At 36.2% G+C, this 13,510-nt stretch overlaps 2 protein-coding genes across 2 annotated transcripts in view; one reads left to right on the forward strand and one right to left on the reverse strand.

Moving 5' to 3' along the window:
• slc44a5a (solute carrier family 44 member 5a) overlaps positions 1 to 2,294 on the forward strand; it is a 111,451-nt gene extending 109,157 nt beyond the window's left edge. The window contains exon 22 of the mRNA XM_051700986.1: positions 493 to 2,294. Coding sequence (XP_051556946.1) covers positions 493 to 599 — 107 coding nt within the window. The 3' untranslated portion in view covers positions 600 to 2,294. The remainder of the gene's footprint in view (positions 1 to 492) is intronic.
• A 6-nt stretch (positions 2,295 to 2,300) lies between these two features.
• LOC127442806 (LIM/homeobox protein Lhx8-like) lies at positions 2,301 to 9,404 on the reverse strand. The gene is made up of 8 exons (XM_051701011.1): positions 9,259 to 9,404; positions 8,117 to 8,257; positions 7,783 to 7,904; positions 6,339 to 6,559; positions 5,992 to 6,095; positions 5,771 to 5,866; positions 5,124 to 5,373; positions 2,301 to 4,974 (listed from the first exon to the last, which is right to left on the reverse strand). The coding sequence occupies exons 1-7, from the start codon at positions 9,310 to 9,312 to the stop codon at positions 5,152 to 5,154; spliced, it is 960 nt and encodes a 319-aa protein (XP_051556971.1). The 5' UTR covers positions 9,313 to 9,404; the 3' UTR covers positions 2,301 to 4,974; positions 5,124 to 5,151.
• Positions 9,405 to 13,510: the final 4,106 nt, after the last annotated feature.

A 13,510-nucleotide genomic window follows, 5' to 3' on the forward strand; every position in this document is an offset into this window, starting at 1 on the left:
GGAAAGATTTTAAGTGAATAATGATTTAAATATCAGCGTGTTCCTCATATAAAGCTCTTGTATGGCTTCAAAAGAATTTAGCTTACAAATTCGATGTATTTCTTTTATGGCATCCGAACAACATCTGTTCGTGATGAACATCATCTGTTCGTGTTCTACAAAAGAAAGTTACATGGTTTTGGAATGACATAAGGATGAGTAAATGAAGATAGAATTTTTATTTTTAGGAGAACTGTCCCTTTAAGTTGTTCTAGTGTCCCACACCCCAAGATTCTCTGTTTAAAAAGTCATCCTGCTTGAAATATACTGCCTGTAGCCTTTCTCTCTTTGTGCATAAATATCTCTGACTAATTCAGCTGCATTCTCTAAACTGAAGACTTCTATTTCAGTTCTAAACATTTTATTCCCTATGGCACTGTAACCTCTCACTGTTTCCTCCTGACTGCTGTTTCTTTTTCTTCTCGATCTTGCAACACTGCATGGTAATCTCAGGCGAAGACTTAGAGAGAAACGACGGGACACCAGCCAAGCCTTTCCTCATGTCTCCTGGCCTAAAAAGAATTCTGGGAAGAGCCGAACAGAGCCCAAGAAAGACATGAGGATCATACTCTCCAAACTTAACGAGAATGTCATAGCTCAACTTAAATACTTAACATGCATTAACTTACATATGGGTTGAAATGGACAATGGCTACAAAATGTTTCGTAATGGGAGCTGAGACTTAAGGGAAGCAATGACGAGACTATCCACCTGAAGATAGAAGACCAAAGACTCTCTGCACTGTAACAGCCACTTGTCCTGGACACAGAGCTTTGGCCTTTCTGATAAAGACCCTACACTGAATACTACACCTTTGCCTATTACTACTGACTGCTGCCTTATTCTGTGACTGTCAGAGCAGTAAAATTATTAATCAGTCAATGATTAAGATGTTAAAAGATTCCTTTGAGATTTGGCATCAATGGCCAATTAACAAAACATTTGGTGATAAAGCTTGAGAGTTGAGAACCTGAGAGATAATGGGATATGTTATACATGTTTGCTTTTAAGATGAAAAAAAATATATATATATATATTTTTTTTTTTTTTCATATAATTTGTGCTGGTTTTACAGCCACAGATAAATACTAATCTGAGAATAAAATTGCTTTTAAGTCTCCATTGACTTGAAAATGCGTGCTTTCTACAGTAACAATTTGCATACATATATATATATATATATATATATATATACTGTATATACACAATTTAAATGCATTTAAATACAGTTTAATATGAAGCATTTGTAGTTAAAGTATTTTTGCTCATTGATTGCTATAAGTTCTGGTTATAATTATCTGTAGCCTATGAATAGTAGTGTATTTATGGATATAGTATTTAAAAATATATAATTGAAATACATTTAGCATTGCAGCTATGATGGTGAGGTAACAAGCGATAACAGTTATTCTTGTACCGCAGTGGGAAAACTGCATATCAGAAGGATAAAACGGGGCATTAAAGAGCCCAGATCATGTACTCAATATGTATCCAGAAAGTCATTATTTGTATTTTACATATATTGCAACATTCTGTTTTCTTTTATCTCAAGTTCTAAATGCTGGTTTTCTTCTAATCCATATCACAGTTTAAAAATAAATGTACAGTAAATACTGTAACAGTGCTGTTTGATAGTCTTCCAGATCAGTTTTAAAATAATTTTTGATCATATGTTAGGAATGTTGAAATGTTGACTTCAAGCCACATTTATAAGATTATATATCTCCGGTTCAGAGTAATTGAAAGAAACATTCCTCTGAATTTGAGGAATATATATTTGGTTTGTTATTATGGGTCTTTCGTGCAGCTGTTCCTGTGCAGCTCTTTGTTAAAATGTAATGGTGATAATTACTGAATGTTTGTTAAATTGTCGTGATGAAACACAGATAGTGGTTTGATTTATTTACATGTAAATAATGAACACATCAGTGTGTGTGTTGTGCCAGCATGTTTTGGAATAATATATACCAGTAGCTGAGTGCATGTCAAGTTTTCCAGCTCAAAATACAGATCTGTATGCCCTCATAGGTTTTAAAGATATTAAGCACAGTCTGAAATTAGCAAAGGGCTTCAAAACATTTTCTTGCTGTGAGTTATCTGGTTTAGAGAAGGACAGACAATATAGCATGTCTAAAATGCTGCCTTTAGGATTAGAGTAGGTGAGATTAATTTGGTTCAGAGTATACACTTTTACTGTAACCATGCAGGGGCATAGATTTCAGGGGGGGTGGGGGTGGTGGGGGTGGGGTGCAAGCAAGTACAACCTTGTACAAAATTAAGGTTTTATTTTTTCTTTATTTGAGAATAATTTGGAGCTAGAAATGGAAAATGTTGCTATATACATAACGGCCATTCTCAAAAGATATTTATAGGTTCATTTGTACTTTGAGATACATCTTAAAGTTTCAGATACAGATTTATAACTGTATATGTTCTTTGAATGAATATTTATTCTATTTGTACTTTTTGTATTACAAAGTGTAATTGTTATTTTTATATGTAAATGAATAAAACTATTTATAGAATACTGTATAGCAATTTCACAAACCAATTTCATTTCTAGATTAACAGTTAGGGATTTTTCATGAAGGCTGTTTTTTATCTTTGTTGTCAAACAAAATGGCACAGCTGTGATGAATCTCTCACTAATAAACATGTTATTTCCGATCTTAATTCTCTCAATTAAACTACCATTAAGATGCATTAAAACTTCAACACATCTTGTATTGTTTTCAATGTCTCTCATCAGAAGTCATTAGCTGGCTACATACACACTTAACCCTAAAGGAATATTGTTATAGTAACAAAATAAGACAGTCAATGAAGATCGCCTTTGGTTCGAAAGCGAACACTGTGCTACTCAACCCCACACACACATTCGTTTAATCGTCCTTATGTCTACTTACAGCTCTAGATCTAGAGAAGAACGACGGATCAGCTTCACAACCATTTTATACAACCAGCTCGCTAAGAAAGATCCTCAGAAAGACTCGCAGGAAGAAGACACACAGGGGGAAATAAAGGGCAATCACCATCCACCCAGATCTTGCATTGTGCACTATCAGCAGGAGGTCAACTGCATCTGCAGATTTTATTTGAAGTGCTTATGAAGCACTTTCTTTTGAATTTATAAAGTACTAATTGCTCTTGGCTTCGTAGTTAATCATGGTTAAGAAATCGTACAGTTTCATCTTTAAAATGGTTTAATAATTTAAAGGATTAGCCAACCCAATGATGAAAAATCACTCATTTGCTCACACTTATGTGAACAATGTTGGTGCTGCCCTTTTTTCTTTCCATACAATTAAAGTGAATGGGGACTGAGATTTCCTAGCATTCTGCTTAAAGGGATAGTTCACCCAAAAATGAAAATTCTCTCATTTTACTCACAGTCATGCTATCCCAGATGTGTATAACTTTCTTCTGCCGAATACAAAGATTTTAAGAATATTTCAGCTCTGTAGGTCCTCACAATGCAAGTGAATGGGGACCAAAACAAGCTCCAAAAAGCACATAAAGGCAGCATAAAATAATCCATAATGCTCCAGTGGTTAAATCCATATCTTCAGGAGCGATATGATAGGTGTGGGTGAGAAACTGATCAATATTCAAGTCTTTTTTTACCATAAATTCTCCTCCCTGCCTAGTAGATGGCGATATACACGATAAATGCAAATCACCTTGAAAGAATGTGAAGGTGAAAGTGGAGATTGATAGTAAAAACAAACTTAATATGGATCACTAAAAATGTCTCACCCAAACCATGTCTCTTCTGAACATATGGATTAAACCACTGTAGTCTTATAGATGACTTTTTTGCTTCCTTTGTGCTTTTTGGAGCTTTAAAATTTTGGTACGCATTCACTTGCATTGTATGGACCTACAGAACTGAAATATGCTTCTAAAAATCTTCATTTGTATCCTGCAGAACAAACAAAGTCACACATCTGGGATTGCACATGGGTGAGTAAATGAATTAATTTTTAGGACCTTGAAGCATAATATCTGTACATATAAATGTGACTTTTACACAACCATTTCATCGTAAATGAGTATTCAATACGATAGCGTGTCAGTCCCCCAAGAAACTAATTTGTAAAGCATTATAATGACCAAGGCACAATTATGGGTGTATCTGGAACATTTCGGTTACAATTTTTAAAACAAGCTTTCTTCCATCTCCACAGCACACAATAAATCTTCATAAAATTGTGAATGACACCACAATTACTGGTTTAGTTTACTATAGAGAGAGAAAGACAGTCTTTGTTGGGGTGGCAGCTGCCACCCTGTGCCACACTTGTGGCCACATCCCAGAGCACACCAAACTTTAGAGTCAAAGGAATAATGCTTAAGTATAACTTCCTAACTTCTGATTCCACCCCACAAGAAATGCTTTAGCAGGATTCTAACAATTATGTGAATCTAAAAAAATAAGTCTTAAATCAAATAAATCTTTAATCACTAGCAGCAAATCACTCATCTCAGCCCTGTGGATGTTATTCAGATTTTATTTGCTTCTCTTCAGTTTCTAAGTTTCATTAGAACTATCAAACAAACAAAAACGGTGTGCTGACTAATCCAGAAACTAAGAATTCCATGGTACATTTATTTTAAAACAAAGTGCTCAGTCATATACAAGAAATAAATTAAAAGCCATTTGTTCCATCACTCTATAGATAAATATTATATATTAAACAAAAACTTCTTGCTCTTTTCACAATTATGTTGAAATCTTTTCTTTTTAGATCATTTCAAGATAGATATCCTTCAATAAGTGCCCATGAAAGAGTAGCACGGGTCTTTTATCAAGACTCAGTCAATAGAAGTGTGAATATTTCCCCATCAGTGAGCGTCTCAGGCGTGGCTGATGGGCAGCTGTGTCATCGAGTGAAGCAAGAGAGGCTGCAGCCCCAGTGAAGCGGGAGAGTGGACTACAAAGAGGAAAATTTGAGATCTTGTCAGCACAAGTTTTAAAACACTAAACAATCTAACATTAGAGTCCTGACTAGGTTTCTGTGGGTGTGCATACGTTTATGTACAGCTACAGTATATGTAAATACAGTACAAGTAGGATATTTACCGTAACTAATCAAGCCCCATACACTGGATCACTGGTACAGTAATATCCCATCAGAGCATAAAGTACCATCCATATAGGAGTGTAGAGCAGTGAGCATAGGGGTGTCCACAGGGGCAAAAGCAGCATACTGAAGCTCATCTATTAGAGGCGGAGAGAGTCTGGTAGGCTGCAGAGATGACACAGGTGCAGTGGATGAGTGATTTGGGCTCACATGCTTCTTATGACGAGCTCGACAGTTCTGGAACCAAACCTGAGCAGTAGACAGATGTTCGTTTGTTAGCTATTTTAACAACATGCCAGCTTCCATGGCTATTTTTATGGTGATGAACAAGTTAATATAAAAGTAGGGTGATTTAAAAAAAAAAAAAAAAAAAAAAAGAGGGGAAGCACTAAAACCGACTCAGCAATGACAATCCAATAAAATATGCTTCAGAGATGGTGACTCTGACATGAACACAAAGGACTGATATTGGAAACTTGTGTAGGCATGGGAGTGTCCTTTTCAGTTTTGATTACAAAAAAAAAACATTAGAAAGTACATTCATGGCACAAAACTGGAAATAAAATAAAAAAAAAAAAGTCTTAAAGAGGACTCCATAAAATTAATGTGTTCCTCAAGCCTCACAAACAGACAAATTGCATTATACCTGAATAACCCTGCGGCTAAGACCAGTTCTTTCTGCCAGCTTTTGTAAAGTCTGGGCATCTGGATTGTTGTCCTGAGCAAACTGGGCTTGCATTACCTGAAAATGCATAGATCGGCATTCAATTATTAAAAAATGACTACATCTGGAGAAGCCAATACAAGAGTCAAGTTTAATATATCTGGTAATATTGACAATCCAAAACTTTGAATTTCAGAGTTAACCTGTAGCTGGTCAGCAGTGAAACTTGTACGTGCCCTCTTGGCTGGCTTGGGTTGATTCACTTCCTGCTCCAAGGGAACAGCTCCCTCCACATTCACTCCTTTTCCTACAAGGCAGAAGATACAGAATAAAATGTATTAGGACAAAAGCAAAGCATTGTTTCCATATGAGCCGACTGAATGTGGCAAGAATTAGAAGATTAACAGAAGGCAAATTGCGTAACCAACTATATTTACAACATTTATAGTTTATTTTAAACCACTGAAAGGACGAATGGGGAAGATATCTGCATTTTCTAAAAAGAGCATCAAAATGTGAGTGCAATATCCATTTTGTGAGTGCTTCTAACCATTCTCCATGGCGTGTTTCAGGTTGTCCAGCATGCAATCATAGTGCACTCGACACAGAACTCTCTCATCCACCAGGGCAAACTCCTCTCCTGTGGACAGCTGTCTCTTACAGGAGAAGCAGGCGAAACAAGCCAGGTGGTAGGTGTTCCCCTTTGCTCTACGGACCCAGTCATTTGAATGTATGTTCTTGCCACAATGAGCGCAACGTGTCCCGTATTTCCTGTGGAAAACAAGTTTTTATATAAACTTTCATGCTTAAAAAGGTAAACAAGCTTGTCACTTTTTTTTTTTTTTTTTTTTTATTAAAGCAAGGCCAACAGGGAGTGTTGGCAGATATGTAGCATGCCATAAACTTAAAAAAAACAAACAAAAACAGATGGAATGAAAACACTGGTTCACTATTGTCCATATAAAATTTAAGAGGGAAAAAGGTGAAACTATAGTCAATGTCTCTGTTGCTAACAAAGGCAATACAATGGCTTCGATTTCAAGGGTTTATGCACATGCACTGAAAGCTGGATTTTAAAAAAAAACACACACCTTTCAATTAAAATTCTGCCAAATGTATAAAATGTAAATATAGGGTGAATACAGGTGGCTCACTTTCCGATCATAATCAGTTGTTGGCATGGTTTTAAAATGATGCCAAATGCCTTAGCCCAAGCTTAGTCTTGGCTTAAACAAGAAAAAATAAATAATGGCAGTTACAGTGAGGCACTTACAATGGAAGTGAATGGGGCCAATCTATAAATGTTAAAACACAGTTTCAAAAGTATAGCCACAAAACTTAATATGCGTGTTAATGTGATAAAAATCGCTTACTGACTTCCTGTGTACAGTTATCCCATTTTATAACTTTGTTGCCATGATGTCATGCAGTAAACCCTAAAACGACAGTACAAACGAAGATTTAAACAACTTTACTGCTCAAACAGTACACAAGTTAACAAGAAAGAATTAATGCAAGTGCTTTTATACAATTATAAGCTTCACATTTCTGCCTTTAAACCCTCCAAAAGTTGGACCCCATTCACTTCCATTGTAAGTACCTCAATGGAACCCCGATTTTCTCTTTTTTTAAAAAAAAAAAAAGGAAGTCGACTAAATTAAGTGTTAATCAACATTATGCCACAAATGCGGTCGATTGAGCTGAACTTGTATTGAACCCGGAACATTCATTTAAGTGTTTCAGATTCACCCCAAGAGTGTTTGTAAAGTATTAATAATTGATCACCTTCATAAAATGCAAAGGCGTCATTAGTATAAACAAGCTGTAAACAAAATAGCCTACTTCGTAATCCGAAGAAATAAAAACTGAAAAGAATGAAATGCAATGAACACAAGTTATCACGCGAAGCACTTCTAAAAAATAATAAACAAACAAAAACACTTGACATGTAAATATCCCCCAAATAAATAGTCAGCAAACATTTCTCTCATTACCTGAAGTAATCCAATTTACAAAATATCTCCCTCTCTTTTATATAACAGCTGATGTGTCTGCCCAGAGATGTTTGGCACACGCTGCACGACAGGCATCTCACGTGCCAGCACATGTCGTTCACCTGAGGGGTAAAACCAAACAAACATTTTTTACAACTGTGAACTCAATATTTACTTTGACAATGAAAAACAGAACCACAAATATCAATCATGTTAAATGTGTGACGTTTAATACGCGGACACAGCGTCCTATAATTGCGCCACAATGCAAGAACATGAAACTCGTTTGAAAGACAGCTCAGTTGAATTTTGGAAAATAAAATGTAACATTTACCTTGAGCAGGTATTTGTCGACTATCTCAGTGCCACAGCTGGTACAGATGGCTTTCTCTGTCATGGCATGAGGTGAGGAGCTGGGTGACAGAGACAACGACGACGAGCACGATACTTCTTCAAACAGCTCTTGAGTTTTACCCTTAAACAAAAACACAAGAACCTATTATTAAATAAAATATTCCATTTTGTATATTATAAAAATATATATAAAATTTATAAAATCACATTTAGCCAGCAACAGGCAAGACAAGAGTGACCCTCAAACTGGTATGGCCTTGAGTAAAATAATAAAAAATAATAATGGGGGGGAGATAATGAAAAGTGGTATTCCCCAGCTCCAAAATACCGCTTCGTCTGTCTGCTGGTGCGCCTGTATGGTGTGAGGTGTGCAGCTCGCGGACATGATGAACACAGTACAAATACAGACGAGTCGCGAGCTCTCGTCAACGCTGCCGCCTTTTAACCTCCGCGCTCGAGAGACCCATTAACGGCCACTCGCCTTTTTTTTTAAACCATGACAACCTTTCCTTTCTACAGAAACACAAAAGCGTCATCCTCTTCATTTCAAGCGCTACGACTCCTCAGGTAATGTCAAAAGCCTTTTCTGCCGCCTTCAAGATGTTCTGTTTTCCCTTATATTTCGATGTCTTAACTCACTGCGGAAAAACTGCGCATTTAAAAAAACAGCTTTGAAACTATTTCCAAACTCTCATTGAATGAGCCGACTGTCTCCTTGACAAAGAAGAAACAAATCTCGATCAGTCAATTTATTTTAATTGCACACAGGCGTTGCCTGCAGCACAGCTGAGGATGGTGCCGTCATTCACACTCGGAGAAGTGATCGCTGTTTCAGGTCGAGTTGATAAATAGAAGCGTAGTTAATTCAGTTTAGAGAGTGATGCAAAATAAAACTGAAATAGTGTTAGCAGCTTTCGCTTTGGGGTTTTCTGCAAGTTCACTATTGTCATTGTTTTGGCTATTACTGCAAATCTTCCTAATCATTTAAACATGAGCACTTATCAGGATTTATTAATATAACATGAAGAAAATAAATATATATATAAAAATTTAAATTACGCAAAATAAAATAATAAGAGACAAGAAGAGAAGGCATCTGAATCCAGATTTCACTTCACTTACGGTGTTCTTGCCTGGACTCTCTTTCGATGTTGTTTGTTCATTTTTCCAGTACATTGTCCAGTATATCCACTCTCAGATCTCGTGTACTGCGAGAATTCATCCATACGGTGCCTGCAGCTGAATGCACGACGTGACCATGTTTTAACTCGAACTTTTGTTATCCTTAACGAGGGTGGAACTTTCCCTCGCATTTTCTCACTCCCCTGGCCGCACCTCCCTGTCACATTTACACACGCCTTTTATTTGGAGTGTGAGTTGCATGAAAATAAAAGGTCTGTAAACAAACTTTAAGCAGCATAATATTTGTTGAATCAAGAGTGCACCATCATTTTGTTGAAAAAACGCATATTGGGTAGAGAAATACTCTATCCATTGCATTAGGCTGTAATTTAACCTTGCATCTTCTGCTGAAAGTTTAAAGGGGCGCATCATTAAACATGAGAATTATCTTTTTGCTTTAAATGTATTAGGATACAACTGCCATCGTTTGACTTTTATAGCATGTCATTAATGTCAACTCGGCACATATGAGGGACCTTGTGACGGTTCAGACCTCTGTAATGTCTGTCATGTTCAAATCAATAATACAAAATGTGTTGCAAACAATCAAATTATTATTTGCATCAGTGCAGTGTTGGTGTTTGGCCGTACTATTGCACATGATTGATATTTTACACGCCTACTGTTCGCATTGCTGTTCATCAGCACATACAGTACTCGGGTTTGGAAATGGCTAAGTATTAAAAAAAAAAAAACTCAAATGTCAGTTTGTAATATGGTAATGATTCATTTCAATTTGGTAAAAATAATTCAACGTGTTTCATCTTCAGGAAATGCTCGAACGCTAAAAAAAAATTACAAAGAGGAGATTCTGTATATTTTTGTCGTTTTATTGACTAATTTTTATTTATATTGGTTGAATTCGTTTATTTATTTTCTTCCAGTGATAGATTTGGACAGCAATTTCCAAACGAATCTAATTTACCGCGCGTGTTGCTTCAAATGTCGCTTCAAAGTTAATTCACCGAAATAATGAGTGGTATTTATTCCATTTCCAACTGATTATGGATGCCTATTTTTAATCATAAAATTTAAACAAAAACAAAAATAACTATCAAATAATAAACGATCTAAGTGAAGAACAACACACAGGCTGTGTTAACAAATGACTGATGTCACAAATTTAAACAAATGTCATATAAGTTTAGCTATATATATATATATATATATATATATATATAGCTAAACATATATGACATTTATATATATATATATATATATATATATATATATATATATAGCTAAACTTATATTACATTTATATATATATATATATATATATATATATAGCTAAACATATATGACATTTATATATATATATATATATATATATATATATATATATAGCTAAACTTATATGACATATATATATATATATATATATATATATATATATATATATATATATATATATATATATATATATATATATCATCCATATTGTCCACCAATGTAAAATAATGCACGTCATGTTATTTAGGACTATATTAAACGTCTATAGCCAGATATTTAAAATGAACGGAACTGACGTCTTAATTTCAAGAACAATAAAATCATCTTCCACACAGATTATTCTTGCCTATTTGGATAGGTTTGTTAGACGTAGAGGATGTAAGGCAGTCTGGGGATATGTGAGAGGTGTCAGTCAAGTCAAAAAGGGTGACCTTTTTACTTTGACTCTGTTTTGACTAGAGCAGATTTTTTTTTTCCTTCCGGGAAGACTTTCTCTCTTTGTGTGTTTATGTACTGTCAAATGAGCAAGCATAATTGTGTGATTTATTTTTGCTATTGCAAAAAAAATAAAAATAATAATAATAATAATAATAATAAAAATGTCACGTTGACATAAGTGCTAATAGAGAAAGGAGGATTGCCAATATGTGATATCACACAATGAGACCATTTTTGTTTTGTTTGTTTGAATGTGCAGCAAAAATGCATTACATCACTGGCTGAAATGATGTAGTTGCCATTTATCCTGTTTTCTCATGCTTCACGTTGCATTTTATTATTAAATTACAAAGAAGAAAATCCTGGCGTGTCCGGCGTTTTACATGCTACACGTATTCTGGACTGCAAATCTAATACAAAATTCAAATTCAATCTCTCTCTCTCTCTCTCTCTCTCTCTCTCTCTCTCTGTCTCTGTTTATCTTCCTCCTTGTTATGTTTATTTTTCCATTTCTTTGCTCGCAATGTTTGCTTCTTTCTCAGTTGCAGTGTACACATGTTATCAATCCGTTCTCATTCCATAAGCGTCCAGTTTTGACGCTTGTGCAGAAGCCGTCCGCATCTGCATGATGACGTCAAAGGTGCCCCCTGGCGTCCTCTTGCTGACGCAGTGAGAAACCCCTTTGTTTTCAACGAGAAAACTTTGTGGTCAGTTATCAATCTTTGAATATTATTTTGTGTGCTTAACCTCAATCTTATAATTTATAATACTTATAAATATATTAGTGTGATATTAAATTATACAATCATATATAATATTTTAGATCCCCCAACCCAACCCCATTTTTAAACCTAACCGATAATCAGCAATATAAAACATGAAAGAGACACTTTGATATAATTACACTATTTATAGATATTTTTAAGCACCCAACCACACATTTATGCCTAAACCTAACCAGTTCTCAACAATAGAAAAGACATAACAAGCAGATAAAGTATAGTCACGATTATTTTTTAAATGCACTATAATATTCCAAACCATACGATGGCATTGTGTGAGTAGCAGAGTGAAACTGAAAGTTTTAATCGGTAAAATTATTACCTCCTCCATGAAGGCATCCTGATCTTGTGTCATCCTGATTCTACCGGCACATCTCATTCAAAAAACACACGAACATTCGAACTTGAAGTCGTTGTAATCGGTCACAAGACATGCAACGCCTCAGCTCCCGAGGAGTTATGGGATTGTTAAGTGTCCAGTCAATCCGCACTTCAGAACCTCATCGGAAATAGTAGGTCATTCGGGTATTTCTCGCTTACTGCTTCATGAATACTGTAGGCCTTACATATAGCGCTTTAGCATCGTAAATCTCGCAGACATTTATATCATATAATTTTTTAAAATACTGAGTGTAGGTTTATAACATTATGCATTGTGTTATATTACCCTGGAATTAGTTTTACAAAACAAATTACTACAGCTGTGAGGGGGTTTCAGTTACAGCTGCTGAGAGAGTGACAGTAAATTTGGCATCTTCTCCCATCTGACTGTCTTAATCCACCGCTCTCTATTTTCTCCGCTTGGAGCAAATGGGTAAGTGAAAATAAGATTTGCTGTGGTCTTCACTCCCATTCACCGCTGTCAAAGTTTACCCTGCAAACTTTTACTTTCGCGTTCCAAAACCCGGAGTGTGAAAAATGTCTATCCCTGCATCCGAAACCGCGTTCTGTCAATGTATGTACTATATTTAATGAAGGACGTACTTATCTGTTGGCAAAACAGCATGTTCTTTAAAGTATGCATGCGAGTAGTATGAATTGATTTCGGACTTCATCCGGGGACGTGGGCATTGTCTCGTGACCCGCATATATGACGTAAGAACAACAACCATGAACACTATCTGCTCTGATTTTGTTAAACAAGCACCATTTAAACACAAGGAACAATTATCTTGGTACATATAGCACTTACAGTTGAGAAGAGCCGCCTGACTCGCGGTTCACCACCATTCTTTTAAATCCTGAATTTTTAAAAAAAATTTTTATCCCCTTTTCTCCCAATTTGGAATGCCCAATTCCCACTACTTAGTAGGTCCTCATAGAGGCTCAATCCGGGTGGTGGAGGACAAGTCTCAGTTGCCTCTGCTTCTGAGATCCGCGCATCCGCGCATCTTATCATGTGGCTCGTTGTGCATGACACCGCTGAGACTCACAGAATGTGTATGCTCATGCTACTCTCCGCGATCCACACACAACTTACCACATGCCCCATTGAGAGCAAGAACCACTAATCGTGACCACGAGGGGGTTACCCCATGTGACTCTACCCTCCCTAGCAACCGGGCCAATTTGGTTGCTTCAGAGACCAGGCTGGAGTCACTCAACACACCCTGGATTCGAACTCGCGACTCCAGGGGTGGTAGTCAGCATCAATACTCGCTGAGCTACCCAGGCCCTCCTAAATCCTGAGTTTTGAACGTGACATCGCCTCAGCTCCCGAGGAGTTATGGGATTGTTAA

This window comes from Myxocyprinus asiaticus, chromosome 6 (genome assembly GCF_019703515.2).
Source record: "Myxocyprinus asiaticus isolate MX2 ecotype Aquarium Trade chromosome 6, UBuf_Myxa_2, whole genome shotgun sequence".
Lineage (NCBI taxonomy): Eukaryota > Metazoa > Chordata > Actinopteri > Cypriniformes > Catostomidae > Myxocyprinus > Myxocyprinus asiaticus.

Bases quoted from the DNA above. Each gene is read 5' to 3' on its own strand.
- LOC127442806 (XM_051701011.1), bottom strand. From the start codon at position 9,312: ATGTACTGGAAAAATGAACAAACAACATCGAAAGAGAGTCCAGGCAAG. The intron at 8,258-9,258 runs GTAAGTGAAGTG...TTTTTGTTTAAG, and splicing joins AGAGTCCAGGCAAGAACACC to GGTAAAACTCAAGAGCTGTT. The intron at 7,905-8,116 runs GTAAATGTTACA...TTTACCCCTCAG, and splicing joins TCGACAAATACCTGCTCAAG to GTGAACGACATGTGCTGGCA.